At 52.9% G+C, this 20,232-nt stretch overlaps 7 protein-coding genes across 7 annotated transcripts; 4 read left to right on the forward strand and 3 right to left on the reverse strand.

Annotated features, from left to right (window-relative positions):
• Nucleotides 1-196: 196 nt before the first annotated feature.
• NECHADRAFT_70501 (uncharacterized protein) lies at nt 197-1,930 on the reverse strand (the record flags this gene model as incomplete). The annotated part of the gene is made up of 1 exon (XM_003045275.1): nt 197-1,930. One exon carries the CDS (start codon nt 1,928-1,930, stop codon nt 464-466), a length of 1,467 nt encoding a protein of 488 aa, XP_003045321.1. The 3' UTR covers nt 197-463.
• A 1,324-nt stretch (nt 1,931-3,254) lies between these two features.
• On the forward strand, nt 3,255-5,754 carry NECHADRAFT_62245 (uncharacterized protein). Its single transcript, XM_003044870.1, has 4 exons — nt 3,255-3,329; nt 3,434-3,521; nt 3,617-3,855; nt 3,921-5,754. The coding sequence occupies exons 1-4, from the start codon at nt 3,279-3,281 to the stop codon at nt 5,091-5,093; spliced, it is 1,551 nt and encodes a 516-aa protein (XP_003044916.1). The 5' UTR covers nt 3,255-3,278; the 3' UTR covers nt 5,094-5,754.
• Nucleotides 5,755-6,205: 451 nt separating this feature from the next.
• Nucleotides 6,206-7,420, forward strand: NECHADRAFT_81958 (uncharacterized protein; the record flags this gene model as incomplete). The annotated part of the gene is made up of 2 exons (XM_003044871.1): nt 6,206-6,956; nt 7,011-7,420. 2 exons carry the CDS (start codon nt 6,206-6,208, stop codon nt 7,418-7,420), a joined length of 1,161 nt encoding a protein of 386 aa, XP_003044917.1.
• A 531-nt stretch (nt 7,421-7,951) lies between these two features.
• On the reverse strand, nt 7,952-10,117 carry NECHADRAFT_94627 (uncharacterized protein; the record flags this gene model as incomplete). The annotated part of the gene is made up of 3 exons (XM_003045276.1): nt 7,952-8,062; nt 8,120-9,687; nt 9,745-10,117. 3 exons carry the CDS (start codon nt 10,115-10,117, stop codon nt 7,952-7,954), a joined length of 2,052 nt encoding a protein of 683 aa, XP_003045322.1.
• A 1,658-nt stretch (nt 10,118-11,775) lies between these two features.
• NECHADRAFT_44088 (uncharacterized protein) lies at nt 11,776-12,638 on the forward strand (the record flags this gene model as incomplete). Its single annotated transcript, XM_003044872.1, has 2 exons — nt 11,776-12,094; nt 12,145-12,638. The coding sequence occupies 2 exons, from the start codon at nt 11,776-11,778 to the stop codon at nt 12,636-12,638; spliced, it is 813 nt and encodes a 270-aa protein (XP_003044918.1).
• Nucleotides 12,639-14,826: 2,188 nt separating this feature from the next.
• NECHADRAFT_44066 (uncharacterized protein) lies at nt 14,827-15,721 on the forward strand (the record flags this gene model as incomplete). Its single annotated transcript, XM_003044873.1, has 2 exons — nt 14,827-15,588; nt 15,641-15,721. The coding sequence occupies 2 exons, from the start codon at nt 14,827-14,829 to the stop codon at nt 15,719-15,721; spliced, it is 843 nt and encodes a 280-aa protein (XP_003044919.1).
• A 1,075-nt stretch (nt 15,722-16,796) lies between these two features.
• Nucleotides 16,797-19,550, reverse strand: NECHADRAFT_81962 (uncharacterized protein; the record flags this gene model as incomplete). The annotated part of the gene is made up of 5 exons (XM_003045277.1): nt 16,797-16,958; nt 17,012-17,290; nt 17,341-18,661; nt 18,712-18,878; nt 19,053-19,550. The coding sequence occupies 5 exons, from the start codon at nt 19,548-19,550 to the stop codon at nt 16,797-16,799; spliced, it is 2,427 nt and encodes an 808-aa protein (XP_003045323.1).
• Nucleotides 19,551-20,232: the final 682 nt, after the last annotated feature.

The following is a 20,232-nucleotide window of genomic DNA, read 5'->3' on the forward strand; positions in this document are numbered from 1 at the left end:
AAGGGGAGGGGGTTCATGAGCTGAAACGCTTTCCTGGAAGGGGGTCATCTCACGAGCAAGCTTGTCCATTGTAGGACATGGCATCCTGAACCTGGCGTTCCGCCCTGTTGTACATAGACCATCTTCTTGTTTTTCTGTATATACTTTTAGTATTCTTCTCTTCGGCCTTTGAGCTGACTACAAAAGATTTGACAAGCTTGTTCAAACGTTTGATTGAGTTCGTCTATATCTGCGATTTGAACATTCATGCGTCCCACTTCCATTACCTGGCTGCTTAGCAGGTCAGGGTCACATTTACTTTACTTTATACAAGGGTTTTATGCTAAACACTTGTCGTAGCCTCCATCACGCCACTAACCTGTCATCAGCACTATCTGTGTTATTTAACTTGCTTATTAGTGGCACAACTAGCCGTGTATGCAATACCGACAACGCTCTTTTTCAAGACAAGGTCTAAACAGATCTAGTAAAGACAAATACCGCCAACATTATCGTCCATGGTCCATGATCCAGCAAGACCCTTGACTTCTACGTCCTCCTTATCCAGGCTAAGTTGCCCCTGGGGTGTCTTGCCCAAGAAGAAATCGTTCTTGCCCTCTGTCTGAAGCTTCCTCTTCATGAAGCGCCTCGTCCACTCCTCAACCGCAGGCTCTCCTGTCTCATCCCTTGCCTGCTTCAAGAAGGGGATCAAAGCAGTGCCACCAGTTCCCTTCTGGTTCTGCTGGTTCTTGCGTGATGCGATGGCGAGGTTGAGTTTCTGTCGAGTGGCCTCAGGACTTCGTGATCGGCTTCGGGCGCGGACTTGCTTGGAGGGGTTGATGATGTAACGCGTGACGATGGCAATGTGCTTGTCGCGGAATGCGCTGAGCATGGCCAGGCAGGCATCATACGCGAGACACAACTGGCGATCAGACTGGTTCTCCTCGACAAACTCGCGGATGTTGGCCACTAGGGACACGTCGTTGAGGAACTGTGCGTGAGGGCCGGGCATGTATTTTCTCATCTCCATGATGAAGTTGTGTCGGGGAGAAGAGCGGCCACGGTCAGAGTCGGAAGAAGGATCACGGGACTCGCCGGTAGGACGGTGCTCAATGCCAAGAATGATGTCGAAGAACTGGATCAAACTGCTTTGGGCATTGCTGCCACCGCTGTATTGTTGGTATGTCTCGTTGCCGGAGCCAGTCTCGTAGATGACGCCGTGGGGGAGTCCGGCCTCGGCCATATTCTTACTACCAGCCAGGAAAGGCCGAATTCGGTGGTAAAAGATTGTCGGGTCGCAGCTCTCGTGCATCCTCTGGAGAATGGTTGTCAAGTCCGTCAGACGCTCTGCAAATGTGCGCAGACAACGGGTCACAGCAGCCGCGTCGCCGTGGCGGGCAGCCGCAATAGCCGTTAGCATTAGAGGCACGATCGGAGCACCGCGGGCCTCGATGGCGACCGAAACGAGGTAAAACCATGATTCATCGAGTCCACCGGTAAATGTGGTGAGTGTGGCGAGGTTCTCGAGGTTGTCAATGTCCTCGTCAACGAAGAGGGGCTTAAAGTTCCAGAGACAGACTGCGGCATATGTGGCAACGGGAGGAACTTCTAGATGTTCTGAAATCTCGAGGAGAGGTACTGAGATGGACGGCGGAAGACGGTCAGCTGGAGAATCGCCTCCCCAGATGTAACCGTGGGCCATGAAGCCGAGGAGCGAATAGGCTCGTCGCCACTCGGCATCATGTTCGAGGCCGATGGTGGAGAGGACTGGCAACCTGTCGATGACACCACGCAACCTGCGGCTAAGAATGAGGGCCGTGAGGTTGGCAGCGATGGCCTCCCACTTGTTGTAGTAAGGATCCGGCAAGCGAGTCAAAGGTAGGACATCAGGAAGAAACCCATGAGTGGGAGAGATGCCATAGTCGGCGAGGGCTGGGATGGGAGGCAACATTTTGAGACGGCTGCCTCTTTCGCTGAATGAAAATACGAGTTGCAAGGAAGAGAAGAGGGGGTACGAAGACGAAACAAGTTGAGAAGAGAAAGACCCGGAGATCCGGTTCCCGGAGTCGGAAGAGTGGGGCCGCACCCGGAGAGACAAGGACAGAGACCGGTTCAGAAAAGTCTGGGGAAGTTGGTAAAGCCAAGCTCGAAGACTAGAGATGATGGAGGAGAAGGAAGAAACGGGCGGGGAGGGGGGGAATATGGGGAAAAGGCTACGAGTTGCAGAAAAAAAAGACGTTTTATTAATAAATGACTCTCTCTATCCTGTGTTAGTTTGGCGGCGAAACGGTTCAGCAAAGACGGCGATTGGCCAGTCCGGTCGAGTGGACAGGTCAAGAAACAGAGAGAAAAAATGGAACCATTTGCTCTGGTTGGTTCGCGAAACCTTGATGGGTTTTTTTCTAGCAGCCACCTTGAAGAATGCGACACTAGTAGGAGAGAAACTCGTCCGTTTTCGCGGACCGGCCGGGGCCGGTTTCCACGGAGGTTGTGTGACCACGGGGTTTGTGGTGGCGTGACTCCGTCTTCGGCGCGATGACAAAGACTTCTTTACAAATCAGATTGAGGTTTGAGCAAAGGGAAGAGGTAAATCCGGAAGAGCATCGCTTATAGGGAAAGCGAGGTATGGCTTTTAGGCTCAATGACTTTCACATGCTGCGGCCTGCATGCGAGACATTAAGCCAAAGCGCATTTTAGCCAAGGCGGCTACCCTGTAGCTTTACACAAGAAACCTGGAGCATGAGCATTTCGTGATGTTCCATGTGCAATCTCTTCTTTGGGCTCCATGATAAGTGCTTCTATGTGTGGACGGCAAACTTCTTTACATTTGAGTGATGATGCTTGTGTGTCACGTCACAGTTGAGTTTCTGCTCACTACTAGTTTTTTAGATGTTGACATTATCGCGATGCTTCACATCACGACCACACCAAAAGGCCAACTTCAGAGATGGAAACTAGATAACCACTTTGGCAACTCGAGTGGTTCATCTAGACTTCGATTACATATTTAATTAGCTCACAGATCAATAAAAAATAATTAAACGGTCCCTCCAAGCATTTCGGTCCAGCGCTTCCATCTCCGCACTCCAACCCCCACCCCCACTATCCGCGGTTCGGTTCTAGTTAGGAAGGTGCACGGTACGTACTCAATTACGTAGGTCGCTCCTACCACCACAGGACGCACGCACCAACGCCCGACGACAAGGACGACGACCTCCAAGGTCAGGTGTGAATAGCTCCCTTTCCCTTCAACCTCTACCTCCCACCACGCGCCGACATAATCCAGGGCCAGGGTCACGATGCCTGTCCAGCAGCATGTGCTGAACTGGCTCTACAGCGTCCTCACGAGTGTTTGTTCCCTCCCTCGCATCTCCTGCTCCCCCGCTCATGACCTGAGCCACCTTCATAACCGGACCGCCAAGTCCAAGGGCTGACACTCGACGCGACCTGACAGGAATATCACGACGTGAATCGCGCCTACAACGATGTAGCACAAGCCCTCACCCGATATCCCACGCTATCGCCTCGGACCGATGTGCACAGTACGTCTCCTCCAGCGCACGCGAGCTTCGAGAGCTATGTTTGCCAGCTCCGCGCCGGCCTTCGACCTGTCGCATGCCCGGACTGACCTCGTTAGCCTTCTCGCACGGCGCCAATGCCCTGCTCCTCCATCTCTCGGGAACCCTACCCGTCAACTTCCGCGGAACCACCTACCGTTTCCCGGTCTCGATATGGGTCCCCCATGCATATCCGCGCGAGCCACCCATGATCTACGTTGTGCCGACCGAGACTATGATGATCCGCCCAGGCCAACATGTTGACCCCCAGGGTCTCGTATATCACCCGTACCTTGTGGGATGGGCTGAATTTTGGGATGTACGTTGCCTTACAAACCAACTTGCGCTCATGATAGACGATGCAGCTGCTGACTTGAACTATAGAAGAGTAACCTTCAAGACTTTCTTGCCATCTTGACCGACATCTTTGCAAAAGAGCCTCCTGTCATATCAAGACAGCAAGCACGCCCACAAGCTCCTCAGGCTGGCACAGCACCACCCCCTGTCCCGCCTCTGCCTCCAGGCATGAGCTCAACATCTCGACCACCAACCCAAGATCCGCATACGCCAGAGCAGCCGCGCCCACCTCCTCCACCTCCCAAGGGCCCTCAGAATGCATCTCCTACCCCAGCTAGTCCTCATCAAACTGGGCCACCGCTGCCTCCCATCCCGGGCAAATCTCCTGCACAGTCTAATCGGATGTCACGGTACGATTCTGCGCCTCCTCTACCGCCCCAGGCTGCGGGCGCGAATGGACAAGATCCAAGACTTGCGCGGCCTCCAGAACAATATCAACCTCATCATATGCCACCTCCTGGGCCGACAAGGGTTGCCCAGCCGCCATACATGAACGAAGCCCAATCATACACCCCTCCACAGCAACAATGGCAGATGCCGCCGCAACAGCAGCAATACCAGCAACCTCCGCAACCCCCAGCATGGAACCAGGCACCTCCTCAGCCGCCTGTCCCTGCTAACCCCCCTCCTCCTCCTGATTTGCTCGATGAGCCTCTAGAATTGGCATTGCCAAGTACGACAGTCGCTGCCCCTCCCATACCCCCCAATCCCGAGAAGGATGCCCTTCTCCGGCAGTTAGCTCAAACCCTACATGCAATCAGGATGCGCAGTCGGCAGCAAAATGAGTCTAGCATGGCTGGATTACAAGCACAGCGTACGGCGATGCTGACGACTATACCTAACTTCCAGGCCGAGGCTGGGCAACTGAACCAGCTAGCGAATGTGCTTACATCAAATTCCAATATTCTACGCGAGGCACTTCACAAGGCCGACGGAGTTATCGAAGGTTCACAGAGCCACCCAGTGCCGGACGTGGATGAGCTGCTTGTAGCGCCGACGGTGGTGGCCAACCAGCTCTACACGCTAGTAGCTGAAGAGAGAGCTCTTGGTGACGCCATCTTCATGCTTGGGCGGGCAGTCGAGCGCGGGCGCATCACTCCGGCTGTGTTTGCCAAGATGACGAGATCACTTGCGCGTGAGTGGTATCTGAAAAAGGCCTTGGTACGAAAGATTGGACAGGGGATGGGCCTGGCCCCGTGATGCATGCGAGCCGCGCGCAGCGTCATGCATGAGGCTCCCCTGTGGAGAGGCGCTTCGCATTGTTGAGGTGACAGTGACTGGTGGCTTGAAACGAGATCTGGATGTCGGAGGTGCGGGAGAGGGAGAGGCGGACAAGATAGGAGATGATCGGGGAGGACAAGCGAATGGCGGATTGCGACAAGAAAGAGGCGAATTACGAAAAACCTTGATTTCAACCGACTTGGTGATGACCGGGTAGATGGCATCTTGTCGACGAAGGGGGCTGAAGCGATATGGAAGAGGTTGATAGCTGTCGGCGTAGCCCATGTCCGATAGGGCTTGCACTTGCAGGGCGGTCGGAGAGGCGGCAGGGCGATCGAGACCTCCAGCAACGGAGGATCCCCGATTTGGACTGATCTCGGCAGTTGGCGTGCACGGAGCAAAGCTGCAAATAGCACGCATCGCACCCATCTCGAGAGGGCCGTTGAGGCACAAGAGGCTCTGGACCTGTCAGTTTGAGGCACCATGGCTGTCAAGATATGCACGGTCCCATCTCTAAGCCCGCGATCGAACCAAAAGGGGCTAGTTTCAAGCCTCGCAGCAAGCCTCACTACGGGAACAATACTAAGAAGCAACGCCACCAAACTCAGGAACAATACTAAGACCAACCTCACCCCCGCCGACCCTGGCATGCACCATTTTTTTGCTTGGGAGATGTGATGAAACTGAATCTGATATACCTCTGTTTTCTGCTTGCTAACAATATGTTCGCTAGCGATTGTCCTGAACGGGACAAGAACCTCTCCCCCCCTCGTCTTGGCTTTTGTGATCCGTCGTCAACCAAGATGCCACGACCGCTGCCACGCCCGAATGATACCGCTTCAAGCTCTTGAATCGCCTCAGCCGGTATTGTTTGGACCTATCTGTCTGACAATTTGAGATATTTCCCTTCTCACTGCCCCCCTCTACTTCTACCCCTACCCCCTGAGCTTTGATCTTTATATCTTTCAACACCATCCTTCTTTGTCGTGCACCCTCCGAGCTTCTTCATTAGAGTCTATGCCCCATCATCACTCGGACCTAAACCACCAAGCTTCGACATCACCGACTCTTATCAGCAAACAACAGACACCATGGACGGCTTTGACCCATATACGCAAAACGTCACCTTCTTCCTTGCTGACGGCAAGACAGAGGTGCAGATCCCCATGCCCGTGCTCGATGCATTCCGCCGCGAGATCACCAGCATCTGCATCAACTACGGCACTCAGTTTGGCGCTTGTGTCATCATGCTCATCACTCTTCTCATCATGACCCCCGCGGCCAAGTTCAAAAGAGCCTCCAACATCCTTCACGTCTTGGGCCTCGTCGTCTGCGCCATCCGCATGCTCCTCCTGGGCCTCTACTGGCCCTCCGTCTTTACCGACTTCTACCACTTCTGGGCTAGGGACTACTCTCACATTCCCCAGAGTGAATTTGCTCGCAGCGTCGCCGCCAATGTCATGTCGCTCCTCCTCGTCATCATCATCGAGCTTGCACTCATGAACCAGGCCTGGACCATGGTCTCCCTCTGGCCCGATGTTTGGAAGTATGTCATTGCCGTGTCCTCGGGCATCATCACGCTTCTCACTATCGCTTCCCGCATCGCTTTTACCGTCCACCAGAACAAGGCCAACCTGAGCCTCGCCCCGGCGTCAAACAATTTATGGCTTATTCACTGGATGGTGGTGATGAATGTCTTGTCCATCAGCTGGTTCTGCGTCATCTTCAACATCAAGCTCATCTGGCACCTCGTCTCGAACCGTGGTGTTCTCCCTTCTTACAAGGCCTTGACCCCGATGGAGGTGCTCGTCATGACCAACGGAATCCTTATGATTGTTCCCGGTAAGTCTACTTGCTTCCTAAATCAGTATGATTTAGTAACTAACAAACGTACAGTCATCTTTGCAGGCTTGGAATGGGGCCACTGGATCAACTTCGAATCCGCCTCCCTGACCCTCACCTCTGTCGCCATCATCCTCCCCATGGGCACCCTCACAGCCCAGCGCATGGCTCAAAACGGCTCCAACTTTTCCTACTCGTCCGCCGGCGACTCGAGCGTCCGCTACAACGCCAGCTTTAGTGGACGCGGCGCCGGAAGCTCCCTGGTCCCCCTCAAGGCGTCCAGCTTCAGCACCCATCGCACCGCAACCACCGTCGAGCGTGCTCCGGCTGTCTTTGCTCGCTGCGAGGCTGGCATGTCGTCTCGTGACCGCATGAACCCCGTCGATCTGGAGCTCGGAAAGTATGATTCGGACTCTCATGTTCGTATCGATCGGAACCTCACGCAGCACGAGGAACGAGTCTAGTAGATTCGTCTACCACGAGCTTTGTCACACACACACACACACACACACACACACACTGTCTTTTTCGTTCTGGCGTTGGGCGTGTTGCACACTCAACGGACACAAACAAGTAGCGCGGCGTATCGGAAGGTCCCAAGACCTCACAGTTTCTTCTTTTTTGTTCATTTTAATGACATGCGACAATCTCAGATTGATTCCCCTGATGCTCGACCTTTGTCGCATCTCTAGTTCTTTGTTCTCATTCGCAAGCACATGCATTCATGTTTACTTGAGGGATATCGCAGTTTAACATTTGTTGCTTTAGTCAAAAAGATACATAGTAAAGTGCGCAGGCGCCAATACAATCCTTGATGGAATCACTACTCTCAATGATCGTGAATGTCAGTCATAACATCAATGTGGATGAAAGAACAGGGACATTAATTGTAAGAGTTCATTATCTACTACATAAGCGGTGCAGTACAACCGCAGAATCACAGTCACGCCTACATAATGCCATCCATACCCAATCAACTCGCCTTGTCTTTGTAGCTACTCACTTCCACCAGCCGACAACTTCCGAACCTTTTGCTTGCATATTCCGACCAGTCTTCTCAACTCACTAGCACGCACCGGCTTGGGCTGCTCCAATCGGCAATGCACCTTTGAGATCAGCAAACCGTGATTTCCAAGGTGATGGTAATGGGTAGGCCCGAAAACATCAGCTTCTTCGGAGTGGTTTCCAAACTCCGGAAGGGAAAATCGGTCCGAACTTCGAATAAGGGGCATCTTTGTCCTAAAGAACCTGCTGCTTTGGGATTCTGAGAACAAAGGGGCTGGTGCCGCTGCCACAGGACTTAGGCCAGGCTCACCATCAATGTTGTATGCCGTAAGAGGCACAGTAGTGCGTTGCACTGAGAATCTCTTACCCAGATCAAGGGGAGAGATCTCGTTCTCCAGGCGAGTTTGACCCAAGACTGGTCGCTCGGGAATGGACTCAATAGTGCCAGGTGAAAGAGAGTCTAGCTCAGAGTCTGCAATGGCGCGATGCTTGATAGAATCCCCAGGAATGTCTTGTATGCTGTGCTGAGAGCCACTTCCAGGTCTGGAGCTTGTGGTGCTCCATTCAGATGTGCTTTTGCGACAAGAAGTAGAGATACGACGCAGAGTTTTCCGAAGCCCCTTGAACGGGCCTGAGCCAGATGTGTTTGTTCGGGGGCTACCAAACACAGAACGCTTCTTTGCAGGATTCAGTTTTGCTGGGTTTGAGGCAGGCTTTTTGCGGTCGAGGGATTCAAACAGGTCAATCTTCTGCTTCAATGGCGAAACATTGTGCTCCGTTTTGCGCCTTTGGGGAGGGGTTTGTGGTTGACGGACAGATTTCTCTCTCCAACGAGGAGCGAAGCTCTTGGATCGTGACGCGAGTGAAGCCATTGTGCCAAGGTTTGGATTAGTAGCCGACTTGGGGAGAGAGAGCTTTGATGGCCAGTCGGAGTTCTCAGTTTTGTTCGAGTCAGTTTCTCGTCGTTTTGCTGCAAGAGCCGGGAGAGAAGAAACGGATTCGCTCTTGGGCAAGTCAAACTTCTTTCGAAGGCTTGATATTCTGGACCGGGGCAAGTTGGATCGTCTGAAGGCACCGGTTCTCGTAAACTGGAAGGATCTGAACGCACTTATGGCGTCTGCAGAAATTCGAGGACTCTCCCGAGGCTGAGACAATCCTGACTTGGCTGTTCCGGCTAATGCTGGGCTGGATAGGGAGTGTGCCATCTTCTGAGCATTCTGTATCCAACCATGCTGCACGGTCTGGTCCATGGATTGCCCATTCTCCGGTCCGTCACGGCGATGGTCAGGATTGAAATTGCCATTGCTCTTCAACGAGGAGCGAGGGGAGTCCAGTTCTGGTTCAATGTACTGAGACTTGACGTAGCTGGGACTCGTATCGAGTGCGGTTACAGCAAAGCTCTCACGCTTTAGGGCCATCCATCGTTCGTCCGGGTGGATAATCGGCTTTGACCATGTGCCAAATGGCTCTTCAGGGGCAAGAGAATGACGGTAAGGGTGCTCATCTGCCGAGGATGCTGGAAGAAGTGTTGAAGCCGAATCTTGATCGTGACTTGGTATGTGTCGTTGTACCTTGTCAGTCGCATTGGAAGGCGGGGGAGGAGTCGTGCTCTCGAGATGTGATTCTGGAATAGACCGGCTTGTTTTGATGGATTTCCAGCTCTTGGAATGGGCCAGTTTTGAAGTTGAGCGAGCGCCGGCGTATGCTCGTACAGGCGTTGAGGAAGCTATGTCGCAGTCAGTGACATTAATGCCCAAGAGTTGGGTCAACGTCAATAGCTCACCAGGGGCATCTTCTTGCGTTTCAAACATCTTTCTTCTCTCTGCCACAGACTTCTGTCTTGGTTTCGTACTCTCAACTGTGGCTGGAGTAACAGGCATCTTGTCAAACGTTTGGGCACGACGAGGACGAGGAGAGATTCGTCTTGGAGGGACGAAGCAGCCTGGAGATATGAGGCTAGAGTCTGTAGAGCTTCTGTCTCTAGCCTTGAAAATTGATGATCTCATGGGACTGTGTCCGGTGATTGCTGGAGAAGCGGCGACAGCAACTGGTACGGCCCTAGGAGGAACATGCGAATCCCTTCGCGTACTCGCCGAAGACATGGCATCGAGGATTTCGAATTTCGAGACAAGTTGAGCGAAAGTGTTGCCAGCCATTCGGCTGCGATCGTCTGAGCCATCAGAGATGATATTGCGCGAGGGGGGCATCGAAGGAGACGTCGGCGTAGCCATGTTGGGTCTTCAAGTACAGCTTTCAAGGTGTTGTTGTTGATTGATAACGCTGCTGAAGATGGTCGCCTGGTGATACTAGAAAGTATCAAGTGTGATGCCGTCAAAATCTATTGCAAGGATGAGGATTGAACATGAAGCTGAAAGAATCAGTTTTCCATGGCCAGCGTGAGGGTGCAGTGTAATTGCGATAAGAGGGACAGAATCGCCCCTGCCTCCCATAGAAAGTGTTGTTTTGGCAGGCACGAACTCTCTCAACGGCCGACATCGCCGTTAGGTTACCACGGTGAAGATGCAACATGTGAAGCTTGTCGCGAACAAACTTCCAACACAAAGCAAAAAAGCAAGAGAAGAATTGTTGTTTGTTTTGTGTCATAACCAAAAAGTCAGCCACAATGGCCATGTTGATTTCTCTTGCCCTTCATATCATGAATGCCCTTTTTCCCTTTCCGATAGGCACAGGCACAGGGTCGTCGTGAAATCCCATCTGTCTAAGCGGACACCCCGTTTGCATCTAATGTACAATGTTGTTGATTATTTGTCTCATGGTGGGGGAGCACGTCTCCTCGCGACCCCCATGTCATGATCATCCGCCTCTTTTAATTCATCGATCGCGCAATTGGTGCGAGCTATTTACTGGCTGCGCTCGGGTCAGATATTGCTCGTTGACGAAGCTGTTGGGCTAGGGCCGACTTACGGAGGCAGGAGGATCTCGCCCCAAGAGCTAGAGAGGAATGTCACAGCGGCCTGAACCATTGCGTCAGTCTCTTACTTCTCGTCGCTTTCTCATATTCCAGCGAGGGAAACCAGAACTTACACCAAAGATGGCAATGCTGCGGACAAAGGCGGCGTTCTCGGAAGAGGTAAGAGCGTCATAAGTGGAGGCGAGGACACCCTTGGGGGCCCGGCGGGAGGCCTTCTCGACGTAGATTCGCTTGGGAGGCATTTTTATTAAGTGTGTCGGTACGTGTCGAGGAGACAAAGGTTATCGCGACTGCGGTGTCGGAGAGGATTCGCGCGGAGGTGATGGAGATTCTTCGATGTTCGTCGATGGGGGGAAATTTTCGGATACACTTGGATTGAAGCTTTTCCAATGCGGAGGGCCGATAACGCGGCTATGGGCGATAGCGGCTAAAGTCACATGATTAGCGCCTAATCACCCATATCATTGGATGGAGTCACCGGAGGACGTACCGTTTCACTCATGCTTACCCCACCATGACTGAGCATCATCAAGGCCTCCGTCATCCTCTTCGCGGGGTGCGATCGTGAACTACGACTCTTTAGAAAGACGGTTTTCCGATATCGTGACCTACATATTCCCAATCAACCGAATTTCGCTGTAAAAACTGGTCGCCTTGCTTCACAAAAACCAACTTTAAACTCTGAACCAAACCACAAGGACAAAGAAAGATGGACCATTAAAGGAACACCTTCCTCCCGCTCCCCTCCAACTCTCTCCTCTTACATCAATCGCGTATCCATTAATAATCTCAATCTTGACACCGACATCGCGGCTTCTCACTTTTCCTCTCTTCTTCGACACACTTACTTAATACTCGTCACTCAACATCATGTCCAGCGACATGAACTCTCCCGGCCCAGGTGGTTTCTTGCCGCCGCAAGTCGGCGGCCTTCCTTCTCCAGCTCCCTCTTCAGCATCATCCTTTGCGACAAATATCCCCGGTCTTCCTTCGCCAAGGACCAAAGCTCTAGTGCCTAACGGCCGCAAGGAGTACACAGTTCGGAGATTCGCGGAAGAGCAACTCACGCTGGCCTCAAGACGATACGTCAAGAAGTTTAGCACACCTGCGGCTGGGGACTCGGTTATTGGCTATAAGAAATTCAGCGAGGTCTGCCGAAATCTGGACAGCGTTATCAATGTGTTGTGGCGATCGGGCACACGTTAGTTCACTGGTCATTCTGCTTGAAACATGCTAACATTCATTGGGCAGCAACTCTTCAAATACCTTTCTTGCTACGTCTCACAAGCGACTTTACGCGATACGTACGAGGGTTTCCACCTTCGCCCAAGGCCTCGTTCGCGCTTCTTCGCAAGCTAGATCACTGCTTCTCGAGTCTTTTAGTTGGGAAGGACATTGAGACTAACGAGTCACTACCCGGTTTTGAGAATGGGTTGCGTGGGGGCATGACAACCACAGAGATGATTCGCTGCCGAAGCCTTGTCGACCAGTGTCGTGTCTTGATGGTTGAGATGATGACCGACCCCGCCGAGGACGACGAAGAAGAGGAAGAGTCAGAAAGCGATACTGACATGGACATGGATGCGGACGCGGATACAGACACTGGAGTCAACGGATGGGGCGGTGTCGAGGATGACGACGAGATGAGGTTGCAGATGGATGCAGCTCGCGTCTTTGAAAAGACGATTGTACAGCTCAACGAGAGACTCGGTGAGCTTGACCCGATCCGAATGTCTGACGACTAAGACCCGGGGATACTCAACCTACGACGTACAAAGGCAAATTCAGGTGGCAGCGACATGACAGGGCGACCTGTGAGCTGTTGGATACGGTGAAGGCTTGGCTGCAGTGCCGAGGAACAGGTATCACACTTGACCAACCTGAAAGAGACAAACCCAAGAGTCTCGAACCATTTTCACCGGGACACGTGCGAAGCGATAAAGAGCATGCTTAATGCTGCAAGTCAAGGTGGCGAGAGGTGCATTGTTTCAGGTTTCTTGGTGGGGGTTAAGGCTGCCAACTCACCCAGCATCAATGGTCAAACAAGAGGTTTTTTTCTCAGGGTATATTGAGCTTCTGGTTGGCTACACCGCTTCAAGTCTCATTTACACTAGTGGTGAAACATTCGGGGAGGGTGAGTTGTTGAAGAAGCAATCACACATACAATAGATTAAGCACAAAAGAAAGAGTTCAACGTGGTCCACTTTGACACCTGTCGATCGTCTACAGGATTCATTTATTTTCTCTTGGCGATGTAGAAAGTTTACCGGGATAAATCATGGAGGATCTACCGCTACAAAAGTCAAATGCCCGATTTTCTGTAGGGTAGAGGAACCTCGAGCCAAAGAGCGTGCATGGCGAGTGAGATGGCGCTTTTCTAAAAGGGGAATAGAATCGATTGATACGATAAAAGGCACAGGAACAAAGCAGATCCAAAAATAAAGACTTTAAAATATTTAAAGAAACAGATGCTCAAGAAGGAAAGGATAGATTAAGCTAACTATTCATATCTACGCTTCGACTCTCCATGATCAAACGTTTTGATGGTCTTGGCTTGACAATGCCATTGAAGCCGCGCCTGCACATCAGCCAACACAACCCCTGGCGCCCCTTTTTAAGCCGCGCACACTTGACAAGACTCTTGTCCCGTTTCACATCATGGGTATCGTGGAGGAGTGACATGTCCCTGTAGGTCCAGACAAATTAATTGCGCGGCCCATTCCAGAGGGGAACGGGGTGGCGGCGGTAAAGCGCTCCCCTGCGAACGCCTCTTTTACGCATTTGTCTCCAAGGCCAAGATCAGGCCAAGATTGTAATATGCTTCAGCCAAGAGAGTGAAGAAAAGAGAGCATGAATTGAGTCGTTGTGTTTGCCCACTTGGCGGCGTTTCAACTGCTGTGCACTCATGGCGAATCCTACATGAATGCAGCCCCTGATTGAAATTTCCCAAGAGAAAGCGCCAGTTCTCCAATCATGCGTCGCCACACACAATGCCCGGGTTTTATTCCCAAAGACACTGGTGTACTCCGGTCCACACCCCCGGAACCTCCGTTCCCGCTGGGATGTTTCTTACAAGCCCAATCCGGAAGACACCCTTGACGAATTAAAGGCCTATTCTCCGTTGTTGTATCGTGCGTATCGTACGTATCATATCACAGTCCGAGGTCTGGTCCCTGATCATCACCCGCTAAGCACGAGTTTACCGCGCTTGGCTTTTTCATTCTGGACCTCGAACGTTCGTTCCCACTTCTACTTGCTTGGGTAGCAGTTTACTTTTATCCATTCATGCCTTCTCTTCCCGGGGGACCTTGTTATCGTCCCTTCTTCTTCCTCCCCCCCCATGTCTAGCTCCGGGGGGCGATGTGTTATGCGCCGGGGGGCCTCTATAACCAAGGCCAAAACACCTTGGACTGGTCCTGCATCTCGTTTGCCCATCTCCCTTCTCCACTCCTCTTCGGGGGTTAAGACTTGTTGGTAGATTTCAAGGTTTCCCATCTTTGTAGCGTAGATATAAAAACATCCACATACCAGTGCCTCCCCCGCCAGCCACTCTTTCGCTTCACCACCATTCGAGTCCAGCCCATTTTTTTGTGATTTGTTTCCTTTCATACGTTCCCTACCTTGACCAGGTCTTGATATTCATATCTCGACCCTTCCCTTCCTTTCTTTTGCAAACAAATATCCAACCGCCTTCTTCGGTTTACCTTCCTTTTAGCCCAGGAGGCGTTTTACCCTCATTCAACAACTTGGACATCTTTTCACGGGCTGTGACTCTTTTGCTTCTTTCTTCAGGCTATTTAGCTTCTTTTGGTCTATTCTTAAGACATTCTTACACAGTCGATCTGTACCTTCTTCCGCACGGGCTAGTTTCACCTTTAAGTCATTCCCGACTTACACGACCTTCACCACAAAAGCCGAAGATCGACAATCAACATGCGAAACTTCCTCCCCTTCCTCGCCAGCGTCCTTCCTTTCGCCTCGGCCATTCAATGCCCCAACCGTCCTGGTTTCAAGGTGGTCTGGCAGGACGACTTCAACGGATGCCAGGGCTGTGCCCCGAGTCAGTCCAACTGGAACGTGGCTCTCAACATCAACACCAACAACGAGCTTCAGGAGTACACCGAGTCCAACCGCAACATCCAACTCTCGGGTGGTCACACACTGCAGCTGGTGCCCTGGAAGGAGTCCAACGGCGAGTGGTCGTCTGGACGTCTCGAGTCCAAGAAGGCATGGCATGCCCCCGAGGGCAAGGCCATGCGTGTCGAAGCTGCTCTGCGAACCGGTGAAGCTGCCAACAAGCAGGGTATCTGGCCTGCGTTTTGGATGCTCGGCGATTCTATGCGTAAGGGTACTCAGTGGCCCCTCTGCGGTGAGCTTGACATCTTTGAGCGAGTCAACGGTGACCTCACCGGCTACGGTACTGTCCACTGCGGCCACGAGGGCGGCGGTCCTTGCAACGAGCCCGAAGGCCTCGGACAGGCTGTTCCCATTCCCGACAATAGCTTCCACACCTGGTCCATCGTCGTGGACAGGAGGGCTGGCAACTGGCAGCAGGAGAGCATCCACTGGCTGCTTGACGGAGCTCCCTTCCACTCCCTGACTGGTGCTCAACTTGGTGACGAGGGAACTTGGGCTACTCTTGCTCACTCTCCCATGTACATCCTTCTCAACGTTGCTGTTGGCGGTAACTGGCCTGTAAGTTCTCAGCAAAGACACATCCGAAAGACTTACACTAACAAAGATATAGGGTGACCCCAACGGTGCTACTCAGGATGGCTACGAAAACATGCTCGAAGTTGCCTACGTCGCCGTCTACGAAACCACATAGACGAGCACGTCGGCCGATATTGTCTCTGCTTCTCTTGCTAGCTTCGGCTGCGCCTCCTTGATTCTTCTTCACACTCGTGTATTACCACGAGTACACAGTACATCGTTGACAAGTCTCTTGCAAGAGCTCACGATTACCGTGTTTTGAGCGCCTCTGTTTATAACCAGCTTTTGTCATGTTTCTTTTCTTTGTCTTAGAATCTTATAGATACCCCCCCACATGAAAACGCTGGCGCAACGGAATTGGTGTAGATATCTAGGTAGATGGTAAAGAAAAACCACGAAATTTATGACTGCAATTAAGCAGAGGCATAATCGTTGACTCATTGAGATGGTGTCATTACAGCATGAATCAGTGACAGACTCTCAATGCGTCATGCATACTTCACCTGCATCACGAACAAGTAGTGAAACTAGAAGTTTTTATTCCTGCTTCAACGATAGAGAGAAAAACAACTAATAAAATGCAAACGTGGTATGTGATTTTTCGCCAACATCGATACACCCAGTAATAAACCAACAACACTTTACACAAAATGGCTCTCAGCCATGAATCCCAACCAACTGAACTGACTTCATCTCTTGCTTTCTTGCTCTTCTTCACAGAGACCACCCCAAACGAACCCAAAAAAAAAAACAAATCAAACCAGTGACAAGAGACAAGAAAAAAGGTCCACACAAGTAGAAAGAAAAGGAGACGTGCGAGGAGCGTGTGAATGAGTCCCAAAGGAAAAGCCAACGCAAAAGGGGGTGTCGAAACGAGCTTTAGTAGGGAACCAGCTTGAGCAACGAAACGACTGACGGCAACAACACCTCCGCCACCACCACCACAACATACATCCATCCATCCATCCATCAACTACCACCCCAGCCAACGTAAACAACTGACAACAAATCACAAAACAAAAACAATAGAGGCTCTTTTCCCCTGAAGCCACCACGGAGGAGGGAAATCCTCCAAGACCTATCGCCGCATGACCATGATATAGTTTCCACATAAAACGCCGTGACGAATGATGCCTGATTAAGTGTGACCCAAGATGCGTAATGCCGACCCAACTCTTTCGCAAGTGCCATTAATCCGCTCCAATCTCGTTGTCCATCGAGAACGCCTCCGGGAAGGTAAAGGCCCCGTTGTCTCCGTCATTATCGTGGAGGAACGAGTCAAAGTCAAAGTCGTTGAGCACGTTACTGCCGTCAATGGGATTTGCCAGCTCCATGCTAGGACCCATATCAAACTGCATTCATGGTTAGCAATCTTATCTGACACTATTCGCAACATTGCACATACCATGCCACCAAAGGTGTTATCCATGGCCATGTTTTGGTTAGGGTCGTGGCCCTGAGGAGCCACTGGCGGAGCTGGAGGAGCACTGGTTGCAGCTGCGGGAGGAGCAGGGGCAGGTGCTGTGGTAGGCTGGTTGTTCCCAGCCTGTCCGTTCTTGAGGTTGGCGTTGGCGTTGATGGGAGTTGCAGGCGTAGGCGTCTCTTGTTGGTCATTGTTGTCACCAGAGGGAGTAGCACCCGCGTTGTTGAGGTTGGGATTCGACTTCTTCTGAGCAGCAGTACGCTACAAGATTTGTCAGTATAAATCACAAGCATAGAGTCAAAGCGAATTACCTTGTCCTTGGCCGCCTTGGATTCCTTCTTCTTGGGTGCTGCCTTGTTAGTCTGACTAGGGGTAGGCGGAGCAGCCGCTGGTTGTTGAGGCGAAGCTGTCGTCCGGTTGTTGGCGTTCGCCGGTGGTGCCTGAGGAGGAGGCATTGATCGCTGTTGGGGCGTTCCTTGAATTTGAGGGCTGGCCTGTTGCATCTGCTGAGGTACCATCTGACCATTTGGCCCCTGTTGCCATTGCTGACCCTGAGGTCCTTGTCCTGGCTGACCCTGCTGGGCTGCTTGTTGACGTGCCTGTGCCATCATCTGCGGCGTCATTTGTCCATTGAAAGGCTGGCCAGGATGCGAGCTGGGAGGTCGCATGTTACCGTTCATAGGTGGTTGACCAGCCATACCGCCCTCCATTCCCTTAAAGAAGTGAGGTGCCATACCAGGTTCCACGTGGTTGTTCATAAAGTTCATCGCCGGGTTGGGAGAGCCACGAGACTGGCCGCCCTCGGGGACGGGCGAAGGAATGCCAGAGTTGTTCATCTGGGGTGTACCGCGCTTCATCTGCTCAGCAGGGTTGGGTGAGGCGCCGGCTCGCATGGCTTGAGGAGATGTGTCTGGGAATTGTCCGTTAGGTCCTGGAGGGCCACCTGGTTGGCCGGGGCCGCCTTCTCTGGGCATACCGTTGCCGATAGTATCCTGCTCCTGCCTAGCCATCATGAGTCGCTTCTTATTCTGCTGCTCGAGGAGCATCAACTGCATCTGATAGTCCTGGAGGGCATGGTTACTGCCCCCGGCAGTCTGAGGACCGTTGGGCCCCGGCCGCATGCCGCCTGGGCCACCCATCTCACCCGGGTTGTAGAATGCGTTGAGAGCGGTTCCGTCGGGGCCCTGAGCCATCATCGGTGATCCCTGTCCCTGAGGGGCATTAGGCATCTTGTTGCCTCCCATCTGGGTTCCGTGATGCTGCTGGAGGTTCTGAGAGTAAGTGGCAATCGATTTTTGCTGGGCGGCGGGAGGGGCGTTTACAAATGTCTGCAGCTGCTGCGGATGTAGCGTGTTGGGGTTGATGCCATTTGCGGTAAGCATCTGCTGAGCGGCGGCGACGTTAGGACCGCCGGGCATCTGCTGTCCAGGCATACCCTGACCCGGACGGCCGTTAGGCATCATGCCGGGCTGGTTAGGGTTGAATTGGCCACCTTCGAGACGTTGTCTCTTGGACGGCGACGGAGCGTTCTCCCCAGAAGCCGGAGAGGAGGGTCTGTCTCGGCCGTCCATGCCGGAGGGGTCTCGTTGCATCTGGTTTTGCTTGGCCTGCTGGACCATCTGCATCTGAGGGCTAAGTGAAACAGTCAGCTTAGTTGTCAAGCTACAGACAGAAATGCTTACTTGTTGGCGTTAGCCATGGCGGTGCGGACAAGAGGCTGCTTCATGTTCATGGCAGCCATGTTGCCATTCTGCATGTTTCGCATCATTTGGTATTGTTGTTGGGCCATGTCTGGTCGCATCTGGCGCAGAAGTTCCTGCTGATGATTCTGCTTTAGCCGGGACTGTTGCTACATCGCCACCGAGGGTCAGCATTGGCCACCAGCGAAAGTGGTTACCAAATGTTAGGGGGACACGAGCAGCCAGCGCGGTTGACTCAATTCTCGATAGGAGGCAAGACAACCAACGATGGCATGCTCGGTATGGCAGCAACTGACGGAGACAACTCAAGAAAACAAGCATACCTGGGTGTGCGCAACATATTGGTTAATGGTGTTGTTGTTGCTCTTGGCGCGCTGCGCGTAGTAAATGTCCCAAAAGACAGAGAACCACTCGTACAGGAAGGAGGTATCGGAGGCGGGCATGGGGAGCTTCGGCGGAGGCAGATCGTCGGGGAGCTTGGCGTCGATATCGTCCTTGGAGTCGGTGTCCATGGGGTCGTCGCCGACTCCGTTGATGAGATTGCCGTTCTCGTCGCGACGGCGGTTCGCGCCATCCTTGAGCACGTTGACCTGCTGGTCGCTCGACAGAAGCGAACGGGCACAGTCGTACATTCCCATGCGGATAAAGTACTCGTAGATGTATGTGTTGAGAATACTGCGCTGGTTGTCATTTGCTTGCTGCTGGCGAGACGCGGCGGCGGCGGCAGCGGCAGCAGCAGCCTGGGGGTTCATGGCGCCGTTGTTCATCATGGGCATGGGGGCACCGCCAACAGGGCCGCCCATGGGGTTCATGTTGGCCATGTTAACGTTTGGATTCATGGCCATGGCAGGTTAGGAGACGACAGGAGAAGAAGCAGTGAGAGGCCTAAAGGCTCTGCTGCGGCGGCGACGATGGCGGCAGCAGCAGTCGGGGGCTCGTGTAGCCACGGGGACGTGCCACCAGGCGGAGCGGCGCTGGGCAGCCTCCCGACGTGGACGTGACGGGCAGCGATCCCACGAGGCGCGGAGGAGTCCCAAGCTGAGGACCCGTGGACGCGGTCCAAGATGTGAGGCGCGCGGTCGGGCGGGGGGCGAGGGTCGCGAGGATCGCGAGACTGGGAGATGAGAGGCGAGTGGGAGGAAGCGGGAATTGGGAGGATCGTGTCTCGTGTCGGCAATCGTCGATGATGAAGGGCGAGCTGAGAGAAGAAATGAAAAAGAGCGAAGCCGCAACGGCGATGCGATGGTCGACCGAGAGTCGATGTCGCGGTGATGAGTTGGGGGGGAGTATGAGAATGAGTAGGTATGGTGTCGGGTGGTGGTGTAGGTTGGATTTGGCGGAGTGTCGAGGTAACTGGGAGTGGAAAGTGGGCGCCGGGCTTGTCCCTTGCCTGAGGCGATGGCCTGCCTCAGTTGCTCAGTGCAGGACAGCGCTGGGTTCTGCCAGAAAAAAAGAACGTGACTGGGGTCGGGCGATTGCCAGGGGTGGGAGGGTACTTGTGGT

The sequence above is a fragment of the Fusarium vanettenii genome (genome assembly GCF_000151355.1).
Source record: "Fusarium vanettenii 77-13-4 chromosome 6 genomic scaffold NECHAsca_20_chr6_4_0, whole genome shotgun sequence".
NCBI lineage: Eukaryota > Fungi > Ascomycota > Sordariomycetes > Hypocreales > Nectriaceae > Fusarium > Fusarium vanettenii.